The sequence below is a fragment of the Balaenoptera musculus genome, chromosome 1, assembly GCF_009873245.2.
Source record: "Balaenoptera musculus isolate JJ_BM4_2016_0621 chromosome 1, mBalMus1.pri.v3, whole genome shotgun sequence".
NCBI lineage: Eukaryota > Metazoa > Chordata > Mammalia > Artiodactyla > Balaenopteridae > Balaenoptera > Balaenoptera musculus.
Window position 1 is genome coordinate 59,148,317 of NC_045785.1, and position 27,909 is coordinate 59,176,225.

The 27,909-nt window shown below is 36.7% G+C and overlaps 1 protein-coding gene across 4 annotated transcripts in view; it reads right to left on the reverse strand.

Moving 5' to 3' along the window:
- The window catches only part of DEPDC1 (DEP domain containing 1), a 54,152-nt gene that overhangs the window by 14,956 nt on the left and 11,287 nt on the right, over positions 1 to 27,909 (reverse strand). The window contains exons 8-14 of one of the 4 annotated variants that reach the window (XR_005018624.1): positions 26,417 to 27,268; positions 25,799 to 25,971; positions 23,761 to 23,937; positions 16,122 to 16,307; positions 15,256 to 15,432; positions 12,299 to 12,408; positions 5,128 to 5,246 (exon numbers count right to left, since the gene is read on the reverse strand). Coding sequence is in view for 2 of the 4 variants with exons in the window: in XM_036841993.1 (XP_036697888.1) it covers positions 15,292 to 15,432; positions 16,122 to 16,307; positions 23,761 to 23,937; positions 25,799 to 25,971; positions 26,417 to 27,268 (1,529 nt within the window). In the remaining 2 variants the exon portion in view is untranslated. Of the gene's footprint in view, positions 1 to 5,127; positions 5,247 to 12,298; positions 12,409 to 13,714; positions 15,433 to 16,121; positions 16,308 to 23,760; positions 23,938 to 25,798; positions 25,972 to 26,416; positions 27,269 to 27,909 lie in introns of those variants that run through there. The other 3 variants (XR_005018625.1, XM_036841993.1, XM_036842002.1) reach the window with 3 other exon arrangements.

Sequence of the window (27,909 nt, forward strand, 5' to 3'; positions counted from 1 at the left end):
TAACCAGTTTTTTTGGTGCCTTCTCCATTGATAACAGTTAAAAGAGTCCTCCTCTTTCTGGTATAGGAAAATAAGACATCTTACTTATAAATGTAAGTTTCCTTCATAAATGTAAATTTCCTTTGCAAAAGGGAATCTTGTGCCCTGGTTTTAGAGCTTTTCCTGGGTGTTCAGGTTCTACTGGCTTTTAGCTCAAAGAAGCATATTTTGGGGTGGTTACTCTGGTACCATTCAAGATAGAGCAGCAATAAACCAAAAACTCCTGCTCTCAAGGGGTATATTAATTTCCTGCTGTTAATTACCACACACTTAGTGACTAAAACAACACAAACTTATTATCTTATGTTTCTGGAGGTCGGAAGTCTAAATTGGTTTTACAGAGTTGCTTTCCTTCTGAAGCCTCTAGGAGAGAATGTTTCCTTGACTTTTCCAGCTTTCATTTTTATTTATTTATTTATTGACTAAACCAAGTTGTAGATTTTACTTCAATATTTCTTTTTTAAAAAAATTTTGTTGGAGTATAGTTGATTTACAATGTTGTGTTAGTTTCAGGTGTAGATCAAAATGAATCAGTTATACATATATCTACTCTTTTTTAGATTCTTTTCCCATATAGGCCATTACAGAGTACTGAGTAGAGTTCCCTGTGCTACACAGTAGATCCTTATTAGTTATCTATTTTATATATAGTAGTGTGTATATGTCAATCCCAATCTCCCAATTTATTCCTCTCCGCCTTTACCCCCTGGTAACCATAAGTTTGTATTCTACATCTGTAACTCTATTTCTGTTTTGTAAATAAGTTCATTTGTACACTTTTTTTAGATTCCATATAGAAGTGATATCATGTGATATTTATCTTTCTCTGTCTGACTTACTTCACTCAGTATGACAATCTCTAGGTCCATCCATGTTGCTGCAAATGGCATTACTTTGTTCTTTTTTATGGCCGAGTAATATTACATTGTATATATGTACCACATCTTCTTCATCCATTTATCTGCTGATGGACATTTAGGTTACTTCCATGTCCTGGCTATTGTCAATAGCATTGCAATGAACACTGGGGTGCATGAATCTTTTTGAATTATGGTTTTCTCCAGATATATGCCCAGGAGTGGGATTGCTGGATCATATGGTAGCTCTATTTTTAGTTTTTTAAGGAACCTCCATACTGTTCTCCAGAAAGGCTGTACAAATTTACATTCCCACCAACATTCCCTTTTCTCCACACCCTTTCCAGCATTTATGTTTGTAGATTTTTCTGATGATGGCCATTCTGGCCAGTGTGAGGTGATACCTCATTGTAGTTTTGTTTTGCATTTCTCTAATAATTAGTGATGTTGAGCATCTTTTCATGTGTTTTTTGACCATCTGTATGTCTTCTTTGTAGAAATGTCTATCTAGAACTTCTGCCCATTTTTTGATTGCATTGCCTGTTTTTTTTTGATATTGAGCTGCATGAGCTGTTTGTATATTTTGGTGATTAATCCCTTGTTGGTTGCTTCATTTGCAAATATTTTCTCCCATTCTGAGGGCTGTCTTTTCATTTTGTTTATGGTTTCCTTTGCTGTGCAAAGGCTGTTAAGTTTAATTAGGTCCCATTTGTTTATTTTTGTTTTTATTTTCATTACTCTAGGAGGTGGATCAAAAAAGATCTTGCTGCGACTTGTCAAAGGGTTTTCTGCATATGTTTTCCTCTAAGAGTTTTACACTTAGGTCCTTAGTCCATTTTGAGTTTATTTTTGTGTATGGTGTTACAGAGTGTTCTAATTTGATTTGTTTACATTTAGCTATCCAGTTTTCCCAGCACCACTTATTGAAGACACTTTCTTTTCTCCATTGTATAGTCTTACCCCCTTTGTCATAGATTAGGTGACCACAGGTGTGTGCGTTTATCTATGGACTTTCTATCCTGTTCCATTGATCAATATTTCTGTTTTTGTGCCAGTATCATACTTTTTTGATGACTGTAGCTTTGTAGTATAGTCTGAAGTCAGGGAGCCTGATTCCTTCACCTCCCTTTTTCTTTCTCTAGATTGCTTTGGCTATTAGGGGTCTTTTGTGTTTCCATACAAATTGTAAAAGTTTTTGTTCTAATTCTGTGAAAAATGCCATTGCTAATTTAATAGGGATTGCATTGAATCTGTAGATTGCTTTGGGTAGTCATTTTCACAATATTGATTCTTCCAATCCAAGAACATGGTATATCTCCCCATCTGTTTGTGTCATCTTTTATTTCTTTCATCAGTATCTTATAGTTTTCTGAGTACAGGTCTTTCACCTCCTTCAGTAGGTTTATTCCTAGGCATTTTATTCTTTTTGATGTGATGGTAAATGGGATTGTTTCCTTAATTTCTCTTTCTGATCTTTCATTCTTAGTGTACAGGAATGTAAGAGATTTCTGTGTGTTAATTTTGTATCCTGCAACTTTACCAAATACATTGATGAACTCTAGTAGTTTTCTGGTAGCATCTTTAGGATTTTCTATGTATAGTATCATGTCATCTGCAAACAGTGACAGTTTTACTTCTTTTCCAATTTGGATTCCTTTTACTTCATTTTCTTCTCTGAAAGTTAGTTATTCTGGGACCATTCAAGATGATAGAGCAGCAATAAACCAAAAACTTCTGCTCTCAAGGAGCATATTAATTTCCTGCTGTTAATTACCACATACTTAAGTGACTAAAGAACACAAACTTATTGTCTTATGTTTCTGGAGGTCAGAAGTCTAAACTAGTTTCACAGAGTTGCTTTTCTTCTGAAGCCTCTAGCAGAGAACGTTTCCTTGACGTTTCCAGCTTTTAGAGGCCACCTATATTCATTGGCTTGTGGCTTCTTCCTGTATCTTGAAGCCAGCAGCACAGCATTTTCTCTGTCTTCTGCTTCCATCTTCGCATCTCTCTGTCTCTGATCTTCCTATCTTTTTTTATAAGGACCTTTGTGATTATATTGGGTTTACACAGATGATCCAGATAATCCAGGGTAACCCCTCTATCCCAAGATCCTTATTTCGATCACATTTGCAAAGTATATATATATATTTTTATCATATAAGGCATTATAATCTCAGGTTTTGGCATTAGGACATGAACTTATCTGGGGGCCTGTTATTCAACCTAACACAAGAAGTCACATTTTAGTAAAGTTCACCTTTATAGAATAAAGTCCAAGTTCTTGAATGTGTGTCAGATAAATTTTTATGATGTTCAGGAAGGATACAAGATGGCAAAGTAGAAGGACTTGAGCTTACCTCCTCTCATGAAAATACTTAAATAACAAATAACAGCTGAACAACCATCAACAAAAAAGACTGGAATCTACCAAAAAAGATATTCTACATCCAAAGACAAAGAAGAAGTCACAATGAGATGGTAGGAGGGGCGCTTTTGTGATGTAATCAAATCCCATACCTGCTGAGTGGGCGACCCACAAAGTGGAAAAGAATTATATTGCAGAGTTTCTCCCACAGGAGTGAGAGTTCTGAGCCCCACGTCAGGCTCCCCAGCTGGGGGCCTGATATTGGGAGGAGGAGCCCCCAGAGCATTTGGTTTTGAAGGCCAGCAGGGCTTGAGTGCAGAAGCTCCACAGGACTGGCAGAAACAAAGACCCCATACTTGGAGGGTGCACACAAGGTTTCATGTGCACTGGGACCTACGGCAAAGCAGTGACTCCATAGGAGCCTGGGCCAGACCTACCTCTGGGTCTTGGAGAGTCTCCTGGGGAGGTGAGGGTCAGCTCTGACTCACTGTTGGGGCAAAGACACTGGTGGTGGAGTCCCCTGGGAATATTCATCAGCATGAGCTCTCCTGGAGGTGGCCATTTTGGCACTGAGACCTGGCCCTACCCAACTGCCTGCAGGTTCCAGTGCTGTGACGTCTCAGGCCAAACAACAAATAGGGTGGGAACACAGCCCCACCCATCAGCAGACAGGCTGCTTAATGTGCCCTGAGCCTACAGCCGCCTCTAAACACACCCCCTGACACAGCCCTGCCCACCAGAGAGACAAGACCCAGCTCCAACCACCAGTGGGCAGGCACCAGTCCCTCCCACCAGGAAGCCTGCACAAGCCCCTGGACCAACCTCACCCACCAGAGGGCAGACAGCAGAAGCAATCCTACAGCCTGTGGAACAGAGACCACAAAGACAGAAAGTTAGACAAAATGAGATGGCACAGAAATATGTTCCAGATGTAGGAACAAGATAAAACCCCAGAAGAACAACTAAGTGAAGTGGAGGTAGGCAATTCACCTGAAAAAGAATTCAGAGTAATGATAGTAAAGATGATCCAAGATCTTGGAAAAAGAATGGAGGCACAGACCTAGAAGATACAAAAAAATGTTTAACAAAGAGCTAGAAGACTTAAAGAACAAACATAGAGAGATGAACAATAGAGTAACTGAAATGAAAAATACACTAGAAGGAATCAATAGCAGAATAAATGAGGCAGAACGAATAAGTGAGCTGGAAGACAGATTGGTGGAAATCACTGCCACAGAACAAAGGGGAAAGAAAAATGAAAGTTTTACGATGTTCTTCCCAGCAGTATCTCCCCGCCTCAAATACATAGCTCAGCGATCCTGACCTGCTTCTATTACCCCTCCCTCAAGAACACATCTGCTATATCTCACCCCCTGTGATTTGCCTCTGTCTACACTACCCTAACCCTCCCATACCCTGTCCCTACATCCATTAACCCTCTGCCTGGCAAAACCCTCATCCAATACATCACCTTACCTGTGAAATGGTGCCCCTTCCATTTACTCGCAACAGACCTTTTACCTGCCTCTACTGTGGACTTGATCACACTATATTAGAACTACCTGTTTATGTGTTGTCTTGTTCCATTAGTTGAAAGCTCCTTGAGAGTAGGTAGTGTAGCATTCATTTTTTCTAGCCTCACCACTCAGCATAGTACTTGGCACACAATAAGAGCTTAAGAAATGTCAAATAAATGAGTATCACTGAAATTGTTTAACTATAATAATTATGAGAGGAAGGAGGGAGGGAAAAATTGAAGGAGTTTTTATCTTGAGTTGTTAAGAAAGTTTGGTAAAGAGCAGCTTTCTTTGCTAAGCCTAGAAAAGGAATAGCAGACAGGGGAAAGATGAGATATACATGACTCACAGGCAGTGATGATAACAAGAGCCGGAGGCACTGAAGCTTCAGGGCTGCTCCTCTCGGTTGGGGTGCTTTTGATGTGTGCCTGCTTTGATCTCTGCTGTGCAGCTATGGCCCAGGATGTTCTGGAATGAAGAAAAACTACTTACTGTTTCCTGTTTCCAAGATCCAGAGTGTGTTAGAAAATAAGCACTTGGGGAAGGGGTTGGTTTTTCTGGTGACAAAATAAAATCATTTCCCAAAGGTAAACAGTCTCTCCCACATGGTTGAGAGCTGAAGCAGATGAAAAGAGGATGCACAGACGGGACATTGCAGTGTGCAGAAGAGAAAAGCTGAACGCAACATAAAAGCAGAGACAAGATAAAATAGAAAAATGCAAAAGGACAGCAGCACATGGATGAGGTCAGCTAAGCTGTACTAGTAATGGACACAATGGGACACTGGACCACACATGGACGGATTTTGCCAGCCTCTTGGACAACACATGGGAACACAGGTAATGACAATCCAGCACCTTATACTAAGGAAAAGGACAACACAGCTAGCAGATCATGACTGGGGGCAAAGAGACACAGAAATACACTGCTACCTCTCTGTGTATGGGAGGCCAAATAGAACTCCCATTTGTGTAGTTTATTTTTAGAAGCATAACTTCTGTTATGAATTATGCCCAAGTTAAATCATCCTTATTAAATTTGTCTGAGGGCTTCCCTGGTGGCACAGTGATTAAGAATCCGCCTGCCAATGCAGTGGACACGGGTTCAAGTCCTGGTCCGGGAAGATCCCACATGCCGTGGAGCAACTAAGCCCGTGAGCCACAACTACTGAGCCTGTGTGCTGCAACTACTGAAGCCCATGCGCCTAGAGCCCGTGCTCCGCAACAAGAGAAGCCATCGCAGTGAGAAGCCCACACACCGCAACGAAGACCCAACACAGCCAAAAATAAATAAATAAATTTATTAAAAAAAAAAAATTTGTCTGAGATGTGGATTCAGTTATTCTCAAAAACTAATTTTTGAAATAGAGCTTTCATTTTAGAAACTTCCTAAATTTGTATAATAGTCAGATTCTATTCACCATCTCAAACTAACCTAGTGTAAATGTTTGGCAACTTTAATCTCCCCAGGTTGGTAGAGAGAGAAAGGAGATATTATGAACTCTCAAAAAAAAAAAAAAAAAAAGAGCAGGTGCAATAAAGTTTGATCTAAGTATTGCTAGAAGGAAAATCAAGCATTATAATGCCACACATATTAAACAGTTTAGGGATAAAAATACCTAAGCAAATACCTAATGGACTTGATTAAAAAAGGAAGCAATTTCCAGAATATGTGTATTTTAGGGTTAATTGTCAGAGCCCTCAAATCCGAGTATTCGATGAGATACATAAGTGGAAGTCAAAGTCATTAAAGTTCTTCTACAAAGGCCTAAATTGCATGATTTAACACACCAGAAAGCAGAGACCTTGTCTGCTTTATTCCCCACTAGAAGAGTTCCTGCACACTGTGGATACTCAACAAATAGTTGATGGAACAAGAATAAGTATAGAGAAACTGAAGCACTGAATCTATAAAATTTGTGCTTGTGAACGAGGATAACAGCTGGCATGAAAATCATGATTTTCCAAAGACCTGTGAGCCTCTGAGGGTTGGGCTTCTGTAGTTTAGTCCTAGGAGAGAGTTAATACTAATAGTTACATTTTTTTGGAGTTAATATTAGTAGTTAAATTTTTTTGAGTTCCATCCTATAACAGATATTGAGCTAGACAACTTAGATACATTGTTCCTAATCCTCAGAATAACTTCCCAAGTTACATAATATTACGTGTTTTATAGATGGGGATATAGGCTGTGAAAAGTTAAACAACTTTCCCAAAGTTACATAGCTATTAAACGGCAGAGCAGTAACTCAAATCCACATCTGACTGCTAATCAATGTGTTTTACTTATATCAAACTGTCTCTAAAAATGTATATATTTTGAAAAATTTTATTCCTTGTAATAAAATTAGTGCATGTTCATGAGAATAAATTTGGAAAATACAGAAATGTATAGGAGAAAAAAAAAGTCAGCCATGATACCTTCACTCTTTTGTAAACATATGGCAATACAATTGATTCTCATTATTTGCAGTGATGTTTCTATAAAGTCGCCACAAACACTGAAATAGCAAATCCTGAACCGTTGCTCCTAGGGGAATTACAGGGTTGGGTTCCTTCGAGCCTTTGGTCATAACATTTTCAGGAACTGACTAATCTATAACCTTGTTTTATGTATGTTTCTGTTCAAAAACACATTATTTAATATGTACTGTTGATTCATTAACATTTAACTCACAGCCAACAGCACTGTAACTCATGCCTGAGTGAAGCTTATCTAACACATACATTTGCTTGTCAGGTACATCACCACCTTGTTATGCTTATGCTTAGGAATAAAAGGCAGCACTTCAGCACTATGCTTGGGGTTCAATTTAAACAGTGAAATCACCTACAAAATGCACAAAAATAAGAAAAACATGGCACTACATAGACTGCAAAGAGGACACTTGTTCGTAGCATGAGAGCTAAAACAAGAAGGTAGAGCCTCATCTTGCTCAACCTCAGCTGGAAACATGCGTGTCAGGTGATTCAAATCATAGTCTACTACGTAATCACAGAGCTAGCAGTTGAATAATATGTCAGCCTCTGCTTCCTGAGAGGAGAGATCTTAGGCAGTTCATTCTATTCTTATCAATTTTGAAGAAAATTGTATACAGGTTCCCTTGAAAGTATATATCAATGTTACAATTTCAGAGAAAGTTTATTCAAAATCTGAATTGCTCAGGTAAGCCTTCTCCTTTCTGTCTTGTTTCATTTAGAAGCAAAGATTTTTGGAGGTGGGCATGAGGAGACTGAATTACCATTTTTCTTTTTTTTTTTAGCTGTGCCTTGCAGCATGTGGGATCTTAGCTCCCCAGCCAGGGATCAAACTCGTGCCCACTGCATTGGGAGGGTGGCGTCTTAACCACTGGAACGCCAGGGAAGTCCCTATGATTCATTTTTAATACAAGGATAATCTCAGACATTTTCCTTTTCCAAATGTTTATATTTATTACTGTTTTATTTTGGAAAAAGCAATGTTGTACATGATAGAAATTAAAACAGTTCCAAGGGTATACACATTAAAAAAATAAGACTCCTTCATATCCTCAAAATTCAGCAATCACTGTTTATCATTTCTTGTAAATACCTTGCAGAAATACTCTATGCAGCTTCTAACATATATCTACATTTAAATTTTAAAAGACGTAAGAATGAAAAGACATACAGGACAGGATGCATAATAAGCATCCCAGTAAGATTGTTCCTTCAAACTCCACTTTATCCAAAAAGGTAATGATATTTTATAACTCTTAAATGCACTGTGTACAAAGGCAATAAATGGTCTTGAGATTTTTGTTTTGTTTTAATTTTAAGGGAAAGGGAACTATTATCAATTGGAGGCATATTGTATGCACATTTGTGCTAGGCACTTTATACATTTTATCTATTTTGAGCTCTCAAAGATGTCATGAAGGAAGTATTATCCCCATTTACTAATAAAAAACCTGCATCTCAGAGAAGTATAAACACAATTAGAACTCAGTTCTGCCTGATTCCAATACCCACACTCATTCCATGTATATTCTAGATCTTACACCTTATGTTTAATATTTGAATTATAAATATGGATATGACAGTTGATATTAGCTCAGTGGTTTAAAAATCCCTAATGAGGATCTGTAGCTATAAGTTCACCCTTCTGCAGTCCGTGATTAATACCATTTGGTACTTGACATTATAAAGCCATAAATATTCAGTAGCGTCAAATCCCTTTTAAAGAGAACATCAGAGACTAAAAAGAACTACAACAGAGGAGGCCTGCAGATGGCACTGCTGCCCATAAGTCATCCAAATCTAACTTACTAATAGGTTTTTAAAAAAATAAATACACAGTCATTTTAGGAATTATATAACACTGATTCCAAAAGTTAAACTTCCACCAACATCTGTGATTTATAAATTGTGTAATTCCTTCTAATTTATGATTTGATTTTGAAATTTAATTTCCTGTTTAATGAACTTAATAGCAATGCTTAATAGCCCTACAGCCTAGCAATAGGTGGAATATAAATCTGAGTGGAGGGGATACATGAATATTAAGCTGGGGAAGAGAAAGACATTTGGACTCTTTGCTTGAGCATAAAGTACTGCCTGACAAATCAGGTCACTTAATTGTGAGGAGACAGGTTGAAACTGCTAAATATAAAGATGGATGCAGTCTTTAGAACTTCCAAGATATAAATCAGAAAGCTGATCAAAACCCATAAATACAAAAGTCTGAGACACTGTACATAATGAATAAGAATGTAGGTCTTTTCACTGTATTTTTAGCTTCACCATGAACTTTTAAGAAAAATGTCTAATCCTAGTCAATCATATAAGCTTTAGAAGACAAAAAGAGAGCCACTTTCTTTTGAGTTGTTGAGACACAGAATACTCCAAGATTTCACAGGATTTTATGTGGTTGATAAGATTATAGGTGATTTAAACTTTTTCATTTCCAAATCATCTATAATAAACAGACATTACTTTTTAATAAATCAACAAAAAATAAAGTAAAAAATAATCCCAAAACATCAATTCTCATAACCTCTCTCATAGTAACACAATCCCTTTTCTAGTTTGTTCGTTTTAATGCTAGGGATCCTTTGCAGTGAATATGAGGTGTTCTCCATAGAACCCCTCAGTGCTCAGTCATTCATTTCCCAGCTGTCAGGAATATTGGCTGCACTCCTTTTTAGGAACTATGCTTGGCTGAAGGGAACTGCTTCACCCAAGGTTACACTTCCTCCCGAATCAACCCATATTCAGTGACTGGTTTACATGAAGGTACAAAGGCCCAGCTCCTTTTCTCTATTGCGGACAACTCTGAAGGCCCATCCCAGCTCCACAGCCTGTTCACTGGATCAGTTGAGGCCTCTGTTACAATTCTGTGGCAATTCAACTTTTTCTTTTGCCCCATCCCCTGCAGCACTTTAAGTACTGCTCCTAAGTGTACCACCCAGTATACAAACATTTGTCTCAATATTATGGGTAACATGACCTAAGGGAGAACTAAGACTAGTCTTAGGAAGCTGACTAAAATAGAATTTTGGATCTGGATCAATCAATGGTTGGCTTGTAATGAGGAGACTATTGCTGGTGGTTGGTAGAGTACTGACAGTCCCTGCCAAAATTTTTATTAGTAGTGAATTGGCACCAATTCTCAGCCAAGAAAACAAATCTAAAACAATATCACTTAATTGTCTTCTGGTTTGCAGTTTTTTTAAAAGAAGTCTATAATTCTTATTTTTGTTCCTCTGTATAAACTGTTTTTTCTCTGAATGCTTTTAAGAATCTCCTCTTTATCACTAGTTTTCAGCAACTTGATTATGTGTGCCTTGGTGCAGATTTATTTCTTTTTGCTGGGGGTTACTTGAGCTTCTGTGGGTTTATGGTCTTTGTCACATTTAGAAAAACTTCAGCCATTATTTTTGGTCAATAACTTTTATGCCCTCCCTTTTTCTTTCTTCTCTCATTTCTCATTTTCTTCTCTCACAGACTCCAATCCACATGTTACTCGGTTCATATTTTCACGTAGCTCACTGAGACTCTGTTCTTTGTCTTTTTCAGTTTTGTTTCCTTTGTACTTTATTTTGGGTAGTTCTTACTGCTGTTTTCAAGTTCATGAATCTTTTCTTCTGCTGTGTCTAATTGGCTCTTAATTTCATTCCATGTATTTTTCATTTTGGGTATTGTATTTTTAACCTCCAGAATTTCTCTTTGAATCTTTTTTGTATCTTTCATTTCTATCACTATATCCCTGATTTTCTTTATATCCTGGAATATATTTATAATGTTTATAATAACTGTTAAAGTGCCTCTAATTTCATTATCTGTCATTTCTGGGTATGTTTCTACTGATCGCTTTTCCCCCTGGTTATGGATTATATATTTTTTTCTGTTTCTTTGCATGTCTGGTAATTTTTGATTGGATGCTGGACATTGTGATTTTTACACTGTTAAGTGCTGGATTTTGTTGTATTTCTTTAAAGTATTGAACTTTGTTCTGGCACACAGGAAGTTACTTGAAGAGCAATTTGAACATTTTCAGGATGCTTTAAAAATTTATTAGGGTGAATTTATAGCAGTTTTTATTCTAGGGCTAATTTGGCCCCACTACTGAAGCACAACTCTTCTGAAGATGCTACCCAACGTCCCAAGTATTAGAAGCTCTCTATATTTTGGCTGATGGGAATATGAATTATTCCCAGATCCATGAGGTACAGAGATTGTTTGGTTTACTGCTTTCCAGTCCATTCTCATTCTTTCCTTGGCTAGTTTTTTTTTTTTTTTTTTAGTACTCAACTGACTTACTTCACCGTGCCCCATGCCAATTAGTACTCAACAAAACCTTTAGACCACTGCAGATCTCTGAAGGGTTTTTTTCTTTTCTTCTTCTTCTTTTTTTTTTTTTATATCTCTCTCAGTCATCCTGAACTCTTATCTCTAGCTCCTTAATGCAGTGAGACACTGGGCTTTATTTTGGCTGCCCCTCCCTGCACTGTGGCCTGGCAACTGCCTGTAGGCAGTAATCTGGGGACAATCATAGGACTTACCTCCTTTGTTTTCCTTTTCTCGGGAATCAGTATTTTATTACTTGTAGTTCGATGCCTAGAAACAGTTGTTGCATATACTTTGGTTTTCTAGTTGCTTATGGAAGGGTAAGTTAGAGACCAACTAATGATACAAAAATTGTTTTTACAATGAGCAAAAGTCAAAACTATTTTCAAATGTCTTATACATTCTGCGTTTCCTCAGTACACATTCTGAGAGGTTTTCAGGAGAGATAAGAACAGCTATTCTGTACATTTTCCCCCCCCAGTTCTTAGAAAATAAGATTCTTAGTTAACACAAAAGCTAATTCTGAGTTAACAAAAGATTCTTAGTTGCTATACTTTATTGTATTTAGAACTATTAAATTTATTCCAGTGAACTGACTTTATTTCTTTAAATTTAGAGCTTAATATTAAAACCAGCAATCCTTTATTTCTCTCCTAGAAGTTTCATTTCAACAATAACACCACATGCATACACATATACACACATGTGCTTTACCTTCAAAATCAAAGGGAGATATATCTTTGGGAGAGGTACACAGGCTGCCAGGATATAAAATTCTGGATCTATTTTTAATTCTTCCAAAGATGAGGTAAAAAATATCACCACTGATAGAATAGAAAAGAAAATATATTGTGAGATATGAGTACAGAGATTTGGAAGGGAAGGAGTTTTAATCAGCAGAAATCTTATTAAACTCATTATCAGAGGAAAGGACTTAGAAATTGAGCTTGGGCTTGCTAAGATCAAGATTTAAACATATTGCCGCTTTAAATTATCTTAACAACCCAGTTAGATACATGTTATTATTCATATTTTATGGATGAGGAAACTCAGAGTTTACATTTTCCAAGGACAGAAGCTAGTCAGTAGGAAATTCCTTGTATTGATACTTTCCACTACTGAGTGCTAGATAACTAGACAGTATATGAGAAGGGTGGATCATTAAATGACAACAATTAGCAGAAGCTGTTGGGAATGGTTGGTGGCAATAACTTCTGGGACCAGAACTACAATTCCCTGTGCATTGCCACAGATTTACTATTTCACACCCTCTCCCTTCAAACTTGCAATATCTTCCCCACCACGCTTTACTCTCAAGGGTTGACTCTGATTCTTATTTCCTGAGAAGGCAAAAGCAATTAGAAGATACTTTTTATAAGCACTCAACATCAAATCAACCCATCAATATTTGAAATTAAAGACTCTGCCCTTTTTTTCTGATACAACGGTATCTGTCCATGCTCCAGCCAAAGGTTAATAAGCCTTCTATTTGTGTAATGTGTCCTTATTGCTTTCACATATTCAAGGATATTGCTTTTGAAGATATTAATGCTTTCCTTCCTCATCAAATTTTCTCATTATATTAGACCAGGTATTTTCAACCAGTATGTACAATCAGAAGCTGTGTTTCATGACTAGAAAATAGTTTAATAAGACTCACCAATTGTTTACAATTTTGTTTTGGTTCCTTTCTGTGCAAAGCAATTGAGAGGACAGTATTTTTGCTAAGATCTCTTCTAGTGTTATAATTCTAGGTGTTTCTAGTATTAATTTCTAACATTTAATAGAGTGCCTATTCTATGCTAGACACTGTGCTAAAAACTTCTCACGAATTATTCTATTTAATACTCACAACAATCCTAAAGGACAGGTACTATTATAATCTTTATCGTACAGATAAGAAAACTGGGATTTAGAGAAGTTAAATAACCTGTCTGGGGTTACACAGTAAACAGCACAGTAGGATTCAAATCTGACTTCAGAGTTCACATTATTAAAGTGTTACATCATGTATTTTGTAACCTCAGTTGCATGCACACTAATGGAGATCAAAGTTTACTATGTCTTTATAATATTTATATATTTAATATCAATCAATAAATACAAAATTAAATTGTTATAAAACCCACAATAGTTTTTATCTCAGTATGCAACATAATTCACATTATTACACATCTTTAAACAGGAAAACTTTTAGTATACAAACACCTTGGGAAGAATTCTAATTCGCTTCAATATTTTTATAGCTAAGGTTTCTGGGCAAAAGATATAGTTATTTTCTGTCCATATTTTTAATAAAAATATTAATTTCAAATGGAACATTGTCATTTTACAGTATGATATTACACTGAAAAAACAAAACAGTCATTGAACAATAAGTGTCTATTATATCCCAGGCATTATGTATATCTTTACACTTACCAAATAGATATTAAATAATCTTCAGAAAAATGTGGAAGAAAAGCTGCTTCAAGTTTGTATGAACTTAGTCAAGCAGAAATTTTTAGAACCTTCTATTAAGATGAGAGGGATTTACACTTGGCATTTTTTTCCAATGAAATAATAAAGCCAGTGTGACACCAGCTTGACATTTTATTTATGAAAAGTATTTAGGGCACTGATTCTCAAAGGTGGCTGAATACTGGAATCACCTAGAGAGTTTAAAAAATACTGACGCCGATATGCCATCCCTTAAAATTTTGATTTAATCAGTATAAGGTAGGGCCTTAACATGTATTATTTTAAAACTCTCCAGGTGATTCTAATATGCAACAATTAGAAAAACACTAGCTTAGGGAACTGTTCCACATTTAAAAAGGCTAGTCTTCAGTTGAATGAATTCTCATGACTTGATTTCAGGGGGTGTATTGTTTTTTTAAGTATCTGGTAGGTATATCTCCCTTGATTAGAAAGCAAATACTTTAGGGAAGAGGTTTTCTGTTTTATTCATCATTTTCTCTCCACATCTTGAAGAATGAAAGGCACATAGAAGTTGCTAAATAAATATCTTTTAAATGAATACATGATTGCCTTATACTTCTTTCATATCTTTATATTCTAGTAGATTCATGAAGATAAGAATGCAAAAGATATTTATTGAAAAAATGAATGACTGAAGCAGTTAGGGTAAATGTTTAAGGCAAACCAAAGTCTTATAATATATATTCATATTTTAAAAACACATACATATATAAATAGATCAAAAGTAGCAAAAGAATATATGAGTGCAATATTTAGCAGTTGAAAATTAATTCATTGAATTTTCAAATATTCTTCACATTCTTACACTTAGAAACAAAAGTAATCCTAAACAACTAGTTCTTTAAGCTAACATCCATAAGCACATGCAGATAAGTTGTTGTTTTTTTTAAAGAATTACAGCTTAATCTTGATGAGCAAATGTCAGTTTTCAAAATTCAAGTAAATGAAACTTTAGCACACATCATGATAGCTTTTCCAGATAGTTGTATAAAAAACAAAAGATTATTTCTGATTAAAATATTTGGTATCACCTATTGTCACTTGCTCTCCATTGAGATTCACTAGTTTCTCAGCAGTTTCACATTGATAAAAACTATTTTGGCACTTCCTTACATAATGTTTTATTTAGAAAAACCTTATTTATAAATAGACTTCCTTTTTAGTAGCTGAATAGATATGGCTTCACTTACCAAAGTTCCACAAGTATTACATAATTTTCAATTCAATTAGTATCTTAAAGTACGAAACTTTGGTTTTCTTAAAATTAGCATTGGTTGCTTGATTGTAGGTTTGTCACCAAAAAGTGCTGCTTCACTTTCAGAGGTTGGAAATCTTTTCTGATATATCAAGGGATATTCCTTCTGAAACTTAAAAACAGGGTGAGGAATTAGAGGATATTTAACAGTATTATCTGAAGCCACTGGTCAACATTTTATAAGGATTCAGTGCCTTTCTCAAAGATGTATTACAGAGATCAGTATCCTTTCGCTTTATCCTGGCTTCTCCCTCTACTTTCTCACACATGAAAGGTACCCTGTAATATTTCTTAGATTCCAGTTAGCATTAACATTCTAGGATTCTCTTCTGCTGTTAATTCTCCTAAATTCCAGATGTTCTTCCTTCTCATTGGTAAAGCCTATGAAGGTCACAAGGATCTAGTTAGTATATTTCATACTTCTTTGAGTGTCTCAGACCAGGAATTGGACTTGCCAGAATCATGTGGCTACAGGGTTTTGATGTAGAGCTAAAAATTCTAAATGGTAATGATAAGTCACTAAAAGTTACGTATTATAATCCTAAGTTTATAATTATTTTCCCAGGGTAATGCACATTTAAATATAAAACACTGGAAGTAAAGGAGAGTATCTGTTATTATGGTTATTATGAAAATTTCAGGACAGAGTAAAACCAGGCAGGTAGTCATACATAGTCTACATATATGATATTTAAAATTCAAAATATTAAAATGAGAAATTAGATTCTAAATGTCATTAAATAACAATCAGCAATAGCATATTAGAAAATATTTACGATTGAAACTTATTCATTCTCTTACCTGTTTTAGTTTTTTCCTTTTCTCCTTTACAGGCAAACTCTTATTTTTAATAATATTCTCTAAAAGTTCTGCAACTGCAGCTTGAGAGGTAGAAACTTTTTGTTCATCAAATTCTTGAGCACTAATTTGTTTACAGTATGAATACGTTGGCAAAGGAGCAATCACTCCATCTCCAGGATTTTTAATCTGTAATGAACAAAATGATACATATAGTCAAATCTATTAATTCTGGTCATGTTCCTATTTGGTAAAGGGTTCTTCTGATGGGTTTTAATACCTATTATTTTGCCACCAAACATTCAACACTTTAAGAAAACTGTATTATGCTGCAGAGTAGCAGTAAGTCAGTAGGGTCTCAATCCCAGCCCTATCACCTACTAGCTTTATAACCATCAGCAAGTTATTTAAACTGGTCTTGCTCTGTCTCCTCATCTGTAAAATGTGAATGTACATGAGACAATGTATATAAAATGCTTAGCACACAAGTTTTAAACAAAGGTAGCTATCATCATTAGCACCAATAACCATGGATTTTATTCTTTTAACTACAAAACACTAACAAAGTGATATTTTAATTCATCTCAAAACATTAACGTTTTGAAATGGTAATAAAGTGTTCATCTACTATTTTTGAGATGTAAGAGCATGGGCAGGGCCCATAACATCTGTAGACAAGGTGATTAGGAACCAAGATGGCGGAGTAGAAGGACGTGCTCTCACTCCCTCTTGAGAGAACACCAGAATCACAGCTAGCTGCTGGACAATCATCGACAGGAAGACATTGGAATTCACCAAAAAAGATACTGCACATTCAAAGAAAAAGGAGAAGCCACAATGAGATGGTAGGAGGGGTGCAATCACAGTAAAAACAAATCCCATAACTGCTGGGTGGGTGACTCACAGACTGGAGAACACTTATAACACAGAAGTCCACCCACTGGAGTGAAGGTTCTGAGCCCCATGTCAGGTTCCCAACCTGGGGGTCCAGCAACGGGAGGAGGAATTCCTAGAGAATCAGACTTTGAAGGCTAGTGGGATTTGATTGCAGGACTTTGACAGGACTGGGGGAAACAGAGACTCCACTCTTGGAGGGCACACACAAAGTAGTGTGCACACTGGGACTCAGGGGAAGGAGCAGTGACCCCCACAGAGACTGAACCAGACCTACTTGCTAGTGTTGGAGGGTCTCCGGCAGAGGTGGGCGGTGGCTGTGGCTCACCGTGTGGACAAGGACACTGGCAGCAGAAGTTCTGGGAAGTATTCCTTGGTGTGAGCCCTCCCAGAGTCTGCCATTAGTCCCACCAAAGAGCTCAGGTAGGCTCCAGTGTTGGGTCTCCTCAGGCCAAACAACCAACAGGGAGGGAACCCAGCCCCACCCATCAGGAGTAAGTGGATTAAAGTTTTACTGAGCTCTGCCCACCAGAGCAACAGTCAGCTCTACACACCACCAGTCCCTCCCATCAGGAAACTTGCACAAGCCTCTTAGATAGCCTCATCCACCAGAGGGCAGACAGCAGAAGCAAGAAGAACTAAAATCCTGCAACCTGTGGAACAAAAACCACATTCACAGAAAGATAGACAAGATGAAAAGGCAGAGGGCTATGTACCAGATGAAGGAACAAGATAAAACCCCAGAAAAACAACTAAATGAAGTGGAGATAGGCAACCGTCCAGAAAAAAAATTCAGGATAATGATAGTGAAGATGATCCAAGACCTCGGAAAAAGAATGGAGGCAAAAATGGAGAAGATGCAAGAAATGTTTAACAAAGACCTAGAAGAATTAAAGAACAAACAAACAGAGATGACCAATACAATAACTGAAATGAAAACTACACTAGAAGGAATCAATAGCAGAATAACTGAGGCAGAAGAACGGATAAGTGACCTGGAAGACAGAATGGTGGAATTCACTGCTGTGGAACAGAATAAAGAAAAAGGAATGAAAAAAAAATGAAGACAGCCTAAGAGACCTCTGGGACAACATTAAACGCAACAACATTCAAATTATAGGGGTCCCAGAAGGAGAAGAGAGAGAGAAAGGACCAGAGAAAATACTTGAAGAGATTATAGTCGAGAACTTCCCTAACATGGGAAAGGAAATAGCCACCCAAGTCCAGGAAGCACAGCGAGTCCCATACAGGATAAACCCAAGGAGAAACATGCCGAGACACATAGTAATCAAACTGGCAAAAATTAAAGACAAAGAAAAATTATTGAAAGCAGCAAGGGAAAAATGACAAATAACATACAAGAGAACTTCCATAAGGTTAACAGCTGATTTCTCAGCAGAAACTCTACAAGCCAGAAGGGAGTGGCATGATATACTTAAAGTGATGAAAGCGAAGAACCTACAACCAAGATTACTCTACCCGGCAAGGATCTCATTCAGATTTGATGGAGAAATCAAAAGCTTTACAGACAAGCAAAAGCTAAGAGAATTCAGCATCAACAAACCAGCTCTACAACAAATGCTAAAGGAACTTCTCTAAGTGGGAAACACAAGAGAAGAAAAGGACCTACAAAAACAAACCCCTCAAAATTAAGAAAATGGTCATAGGAACATACATATCGATAACTACCTTAAACGTGAATGGATTAAATGCTCCAACCAAAAGACACAGGCTTGCTGAATGGATACAAAAACAAGACCCATGTATATGCTGTCTACAAGAGACCCACTTCAGACCTAGGGACACATACAGACTGAAAGTGAGGGGATGGAAAAAGATATTCCATGCCAATGGAAATCAAAAGAAAGCTGGAGTAGCAATACTCATATCAGATAAAATAGACTTTAAAATAAAGAATGTTACAAGAGACAAGGAAGGACATTACATAATGATCAAGGGATCAATCCAAGAAGAAGATATAGCAATTATAAATATATATGCACCCAACATAGGAGCACCTCAATACATAAGGCAACTGCTAACAGCTCTAAAAGAGGAAATCGACAGTAACACAATAATAGTGGGGGACCTTAACACCCCACTTACACCAACGGACAGATCATCCAAAATGAAAACAAATAAGGAAACAGAAGCTTTAAATGACACAATAGACCAGATAGATTTAATTGATATTTATAGGACATTCTATCCAGAAAGAGCAGATTACACTTTCTTCTCAAGTGCGCACGGAACATTCTCCAGGATAGATCACATCTTAGGTCACAAATCAAGCCACAGTAAATTTAAGAAAACTGAAATCATATCAAGCATCTTTTCTGACCACATCGCTATGAGATTAGAAATGAATTACAGGGAATAAAAACGTAAAAAACACGAAAACATGGAGGCTAAACAGTACATTAGTAAATAACCAAGAGATCACTGAAGAAATCAAAGAGGAAATCAAAAAATACCTAGAGATAAATGACAACGAAAACACGACGATCCAAAACCTATGGGATGCAGCAAAAGTAGTTCTAAGAGGGAAGTTTATAGCTCTACAAGCCTACCACAAGAAACAAGAAAAATCTCAAATAAACAATCTAACCTTACACCTAAAGGAACCAGAGAAAGAAGAACAAACAAAACCCAAAGTTAGCAGAAGGAAAGAAATTATAAAGATCAGAGCAGAAATAAATGAAATAGAAACAAAGAAAACAATAGCAAGGATCAATAAAACTAAAAGCTGGTTCTTTGAGAAGATAAACAAAATTGATAAACCATTAGCCAGACTCCTCAAGAAAAAGAGGGAGGGGACTCAAATCAATAAAATTAGAAATGAAAAAGGAGAAGTTACAACAGACACTGCAGAAATACAAAGCATTCTAAGAGACTACTACAAGCAACTCTATGCCAATAAAATGGACAACCTGGAAGAAATGGAAAAATTCTTAGAAAGGTATAACCTTCCCAAACTGAACCAGGAAGAAACAGAGAATATGAACAGACCAATCACAAGTAATGAAATTGAAACTGATTAAAATCTTCCAACAAACAAAAAAGTGCAGGACCAGATGGCTTCACAGGTGAATTATATCAAACATTTAGAGTAGAGCTAACCCCATCCTTCTCAAACTCTTCCAAAAAATTGCGGAGGAAGGAACACTCCCAAAATCATTCTATGAGGCCACCATCACCCTGATACCAAAACCAGACAAAGATACTACAAAAAAAGAAAATTACAGACCAATATCACTGATGAATATAGATGCAAAAATCCTCAACAAAATACTAGCAAACAGAATCCAACAACACATTAAAAGGATCATACACCATGATCAAGTGGGATTTATCCCAGGGATGCAAGGATTCTTCAATACATGCAAATCAATCAATGTGATACACCATATTAACAAATTGAAGAAGAAAAACCATATGATCATCTCAGTAGATGCAGAAAAAGCTTTTGAGAAAATTCAACACCTATTTATGATAAAAACTCTCTAGAAAGTGGGCATAGAGGGAACCTTCCTCAACATAATAAAGGCCATATATGACAAACCCACAGCAAACATCATTCTCAATGGTGGAAAACTGAAAGCATTTCCTCTAAGATCAGGAACGAGACAAGGATGTCCACTCTCGTCACTATTATTCAACATAGTTTTGGAAGTCCTAGCCACGGCAATCAGAAAAGGAAAAGAAATAAAGGGAATCGAAATTGGAAAAGAAGAAGTAAAACTGTCACTGTTTGCAGATGACATGATACTATACATAGAGAATCCTAAAGATACCATCAGAAAACTACTAGAGCTAATCAATGAATTTGGTAAAGTTGCAAGATACAAAATTAATGCACAGAAATCTCTTGCATTCCTATACACTAATGATGAAAAATCTGAAAGAGAAATTAAGGAAACACTCCCATTTACCACTGCAACAAAAAGAATAAAATACCTAAGAATAAATCTACCTAAGGAGACAGAAGACCTGTATGCAGAAAACTATAAGACACTGATGAAAGAAATTAAATATGATACAAACAGATGGAGAGATATACCATGTTCTTGGATTGGAAGAATCAATATTGTGAAAATGACTATACTACCCAAAGCAATCTACAGATTCAATGTAATCCCTATCAAATTACCAATGGCATTTTTTACAGAACTAGAACAAAAAATCTTAAAATTTGTTTGGAGACACAAAAGACCCTGAATAGCCAAAGCAGTCTGGAGGGAAAAAACGGAGCTGGAGGGAAAAAAACGGAGTAAACTCTGAAGTCAGACTCCCTGACTTCAGAGTATACTACAAAGCTACAGTAATCAAGACAATATGTACTGGCACAAAAACAGAAACATAGATCAATGGAACAAGGTAGAAAGCCCAGAGATAAACCCACGCACCTATGGTCAACTAATCTATGACAATGGAGGCAAGGATATGCAATGGAGAAAAGACAGTCAATAAGTCTTCAATAAGTGGTGCTGGGAAAACTGGACAGCTACATGTAAAAGAATGAAATTAGAATACTCCCTAACACCATACACAAAAATAAACTCAAAATGGATTAGAGACCTAAATGTAAGACTGGACATTATAAAACTCTTAGAGGAAAACATAGGAAGAACACTCTTTGGCATAAATCACAGCAAGATCTTTTTTGATCCACCTCCTAGAGTAATGAAAATAAAAACAAAAATAAACAAATGGGACCTAATGAAACTTCAAAGCTTTTGCACAGCAAAGGAAACCGTAAACAAGTCGAAAAGACAACCCTCAGAATGGGTGAAAATATTTGCAAACTAATCAACAGACAAAGGATTAATCTCCAAAGTATATAAACAGCTCATGCAGCTCAATATTAAAAAAACAAACAACCTGGGGCTTCCCTGGTGGCGCAGTGGTTGAGAGTCTGCCTGCCAGTGCAGGGGACACGGGTTCGAGCCCTGGTCCAGGAGGATCCCACATGCCGTGGAGCAAATGGGCCCGTGAGCCACAATTGCTGAGCCTGCGCGTCTGGAGCCTGTGCTCCGCAACAAGAGAGGCCGCGATGGTGAGAGGCCCGTGCACCGCGATGAAGAGTGGCCCCCACTTGCCGCAACTGGAGAAAGCCCTCGCACAGAAACTAAGACCCAACACAGCCATAAATAAATAAATAAAAAATTTAAAAAAAAAAAGATCTCAGTCCTAAAATTTCTCCTTTAAAAAAAAAAACAAAAAAACAAACAACCCAATCCAAAAATGGGCAGAAGACCTAAATAGACATTTCTCCAAAGAAGACATACAGAGGGCCAAGAAGCACATGAAAAGCTGCTCAACATCACTAATTATTAGAGAAATGCAAAACAAAACTACAATGAGGTATCACCTCACTCCTGTTAGAATGGGCATCATCAGAAAATCTACAAACAACAAGTGCTGGAGAGGGTGTGGAGAAAAGGGAACCCTCTTGCACTGTTGGTGGGAATGTAAATTGATACAGCCACTATGGAGAACAGTATGGAGGTTCCTTAAAAAACTAAAAATTGAATTACCATATGATCCAGCAATCCCACTACTGGGCATATACCCAGAGAGAACCATAATTCAAAAAGACACATGCACCCCAATGTTCATTGCAGCACTATTTACAATAGCCAGGTCACGGAAGCAACATAAATGCCCATCGACAGATGAATGGATAAAGAAGATATGGTATATATATACAACAGCCATATTGTTACTCAGCCATATATATTACTCAGCCATAAAAAGGAATGAAATTGGGTCATTTGTAGAGACGTGGATGGATGTAGAGACTGTTATACAGAGTGAAGTAAGTCAGAAAGAGAAAAACAAATATTGTATGTTAGCGCATATATGTGGAACCTAGAAAAATGGTACAGATGAACTGGTTTGCAGGGCAGAAGTTGAGACACAGATGTAGAGAACAAACGTCTGGACACCAAGGGGGGAAAGCAGTGGGGGGGTGGTGGTGGTGGTGTGATGAATTGGGCGATTGGGATTGACATGTATACACTGATGTGTATAAAATTGATCACTAATAAGGATCTGCTGTATAAAAAAATAAATTAAAAAAAATCTGCAGACAAGAGAAAGAATTGTAGGGGACAGTTATAATTACAGTAAGTCATGGCAATATTAGAATAGTATGTATAGGAAGAAACATGAATATACGCGTTGGGCAGCCAAGGACTGAATATAGCAGACATCTGTTGTTTTTGGCTGCTTAGATTCCTTCTCTCCTTCTAAAAGTTCCTTCCCATTCTACTCCAACTATCCTTACCTTTTGTGAAGAACAGATTCTTCTCTAATCTATGTAGAGCCACTCAGAGAATGGGCCCTCTCTTCAACCCACTCACCCTCAACTACCTAAAGAATGTGCATTTAATCTAGATTTGGCCACTCTGAGTCCATACCAATAACTTTTCAAATTGGAGGTGAGGAATGGCTTTTTTTCCCTTTGGATTGCAAATGTAAGTCTATGACTCAAGAGCTTCAATCAGCCATATCCAATCATGTGAAGGAGCCATTTTTCAAATATAGGACCAAAATGGAAATAAGGGATGAAGGGATGGAAACAGTCTTATTGCTATTTGAATCTCCATATTCTGTCTACATTCCAGACTTTTGGAGGTTCTTTATGTGAGCTGATAAAGTCTCCCTTTCTGATTAGGCTAGTTTGAGATGAGTTTGCCACTTGCAACTGACTAATACAGAGAATTTTAAGACTTAGAATACATACATGGCCCTTTCTTAAGTAGTCAAGATGTTTCTCCACTGCAGTCTGTAGGTAAGAGGGTACTTGAAGAATTTCCTGTTGATGATCCATCAAGAAAGAAACTAATCGTGCAGCAAGAAGCTCATCAAGATCTACTTCTTCAGCACAGCGTAACACACACCGAGAAAAAGTATGTATCATCTAGAAACATTAAAAGATGTGAATTTAAAAACTTAAGGTTTTATATAAATTAGAATATCAGTAATTCCTAGGTAGTATTATGCTAAAGGATTGAGATAAACTGATAAGCAGACTTCAGCTTAAAAAATGAGGACAATAACTTATTACATTAGAAAGAATAAAATGCCAATTTTTAAATAGTACTTGTTAAGTATTTCCTTAATATAAATTCCAAATGATTACAGAAGGCTTAGCTTTTTCTTCAATTTTGTCACAATTTTATCACTAAACACCATAGGTTCCATTAATACCATATAAATATGGTGCTTAAAGACTGTTAGAGAACAGTGACTTATTAAATTAATCCCATAAAAGCACAGACTAGGAGAATATATAACATATAAACACAAGTGGTTACAAGGCTGGCACCATTTATCTTTTGAAACTGGAAAACAGTTTTTAATGCTATTCTATTAGTCTTTAAAAACAATTAATACACTGTATTTTTCAATTCCATCACGACAATCTTCAAATCCTGGGGTAAATTTTGTGTTTCAAAACTAATTTACTCTCATTCATATCCATATAACCCACCAAATATAAGACACACACACGCACACATAAACACTCACACACCTCATTCTAAAATAATTTGAATATCAGAATTGTATTTTAAGTATTTTGCACATAATAGATGGTGAGCGCATTTATTGAATTGAAATATTTTTGGTCTTATTCCTACATGCCTGGCAGGTTTTCCGATCTTCCAATGCTCAGTCCTCAGCTTTTATTCTTTTTTTTCTCAGCTTTGTAGAACTCATTTACTCCCATAGCCTCAACTACCACTTTTCCAAAAAATATACTTTCTGCCCTAATATTTCTTCACCAGGTTCATGTTTCCAACATTCTGTCTGTAGGATAAATTTCACTTGGATGTTCTATAACCTCAATCTCAAAAAGTGTAAAATCAAAATTACCTCCTTCCTACTCATATCTCTTTAAATATCTTTTCCTACAAACTTCCCTATGCTTTTTAATGGTGCCACAATTACTTAAGAATAATTCTTCCTCTTTATATTAGGTATGTCGTTCTATTAAAAAACTGTCCTTAATAAGTGGAAGAACGGAGCTTAGCTACAGATTCCTTGCTACAAGAACATTTTGTAAATTGAAGCTGCGCTCTGAGGAAGTGGTAGCTCTTTATAGAAAGACAGAGAGAGAGAGAGAGAGAGAGAGAGAGAGGGAAAGAGGTATTAGAGATACTATTTCAAGAGTTCATTTCCAGTCAATATCTGCATATAAATGCCTCTTCCCTCATCTTCATATAGAGCCTAAGACTGCTTCACAGTACCTCTACCAACTTCCTGCCCACAATGACAAGCTATCCTAATTCACATAACACATCAAATACAACTTTCCCACTACTACAATATCTGAAACACTTTGACTTACTACACAGGAATTTCCCATTAATTCTTTATTTCACAGGGTTATAGTGCCCTTCGGCTTTCAACAGTGCCTACATCTCCTCTTCCTTCCCCACCAAACAGAATTGGCACAAGGCAATATAATATGGTCTGACAGTTAACCACTATGAAGTGATATAGCGTGAGTGACGAGGCAAAGTCCTGAGGTAAAGATCAAGATGTGAAAGTATAAAAGACTGGGCACAAAGGATTAATGCACCAGTATTCTGCTGCTAGGAAAGGTTAGACTTTCAAGAGCCTTTTTAACTCAAGAATCTAGGATTTCAAGACCATGACATCACTTGAGTAGTATGCTTAGATGGTTTGGTCTTCTTTCTTTCCTTTTTTTTTCGGCGGGGGGGGGGGGGGCGCAGTTTATGAACTGGACTTATTCTTTCTTTAAGAAATCAACTTACCAGTGATCTTGTACCCATTGCATCATGAAGTTGGGGCATATCAACATTTTGACTCATTCGCGAAATCATGCGCATTAAAAGTTGAAGCCGTCTACGATTCGGTGGGGGAAGTAACAAACAACACAACTGTAGTGCATCGATGGCAACCCTCTCTAAATGAGGTTGTAGCAAACCTAGAAGGCAAATTACCCCCCAGAAAAAAATCATCAATGACACTAGCTGCTTTCATACTACCAGCATATAGTTATATAAAGAAGGCAAAATAATATTTTCATATTTCATTTCTTTTGACTATTCCCAGAAATTTCCACATTCTTCAAAAGCATGGTAAGATACTCATTATTTTCTTCATAACCCACTGGATTATGAAGGATTGAAAATCCTTCACTTATTACAAATAAAGTGACTCAGAATAAGTGCAATTTAAAAGAAAGAAAAGGAGTGCTTTAGGTAAGTAGAATAAATCTTGGTTATGCCATGACAAGTCTTTTACAATATGAAACTTTCCTTCTGGAGGGAAAAAATAAAGCAATTTCAGAGAAGAAAAGCCAGGTAAGTGAAACAGGGTTAGTAAACACTAAAAGTTAATATTACATGCGTTGAAAGCATCAACCTTACTTTGTGTGCCAGTCAACATAGAGGAAGCTGGAGGTAAAGAGTTTTCTGAAAGTTCTATTGTACTTTTGCAGAGTCTTTTATTGACTGTGGTACTAGACTCTCCGAGTTCACCTTCCATAGCTGTTTGCACACTTGTGCTGCCTTGTCCAAGATTTGGTTTCATGATAATTTCAGCCACTGGCATATTAATATAACTATTCCTTCTTGTACTACTTCTTAAAAGTAAACTCTGAGATCTACAAAGCTGTTTTGACTTGCACTTTCCATTACATAACTTCTCTTGGTCTTGAACGGTCAAAGTAGAGGTTCTTTTAAAACCAACACAGAGTGGCTTTTGAATACTTTCCTCTGAATGAAGATTCATTAGGGATTCCTGTTTGGTCTCAGACTCTAAAAATTGTTTATTATTTTGTCCTTTTATGTTCAGAACAGATTGATGGAAGACACTGGAGACCTCTTTACTTGAACTCCCTGGTAAATCTACAATTCCTTCTAATGAATAGCACCTTGGTTTGATGCTAGAGGATAGAACATGCATACTACTTAAGCCTATTAAATTATGACAACTTCCTCCCATTATGTCATTAACACTGGCTCTTCTGTTTTTTAAATTAACTAGCTGCATTTTCTTAGCATAGTTTTCTTGAAATCCTTGATCACTTATCTGCAGTCTCTCAGTAGTATCTGATTCTTCTTTGTTTTTGTCTTTATGAAGCAGACTGAGAAGAAGACACTCAGTTGATTTGAAGGAATTCAGACTGTTTAAGTGAAGGATTTTTGAAGACTGTGGATCATCTTGGATTTTATGTATCCCACTGGGTCTATCTGAAACTGTGACGTAGCCACAAACAACTACCAGGAAATGAAACAAAAATTAAGATGCAACTGTATGACAGTGGACAAAAATAAAACAAAAACAAGAGTAACGTTAAAAAAACAAAGCATCACTATAGTACATATTGTTAGTATAGTACAAATAGCAGTTGCTTAATTCAGAAGCCACTTAAATAGGACACATGCAACATTCAGTTACAAAGTGCAAGACTCGAGGTTTTCCAACTTGTGATGAAAATAACTTTAAAATTTATTTCAACAATCTAATTAAATGGATTCAGTCAAATACATGAAAAAATATCTACTTTCAGTCTACAAGTATTAGAAAGTTCTTAATTATAAGACAACTGTAGTTTAATAAAACGTATATATAGTTTTTGTTTCTGGTACCTGGTATAGAGCTCCTAAAACCCAGGGAATTTCCAGAGTGACAGGAGTCTTTTGTTATTCACAATGAGCCTATTAGAGCTAGCCTCAGTTTATGCTAATGAGGTGACTTAGGCCTAGCCCTTCTTGGGGAAGGTTGGAACTTTTAGCCTTACCTCAGACCTCCCTGGAGGGGGTGGTGGGGTAGTGGTGGTTGGTGGAGGTCAGACTTAGTCAACAATGAGCAGTGATTTAATCAACCATGCCTATGTAATGAAACCTCAGTTAAAACT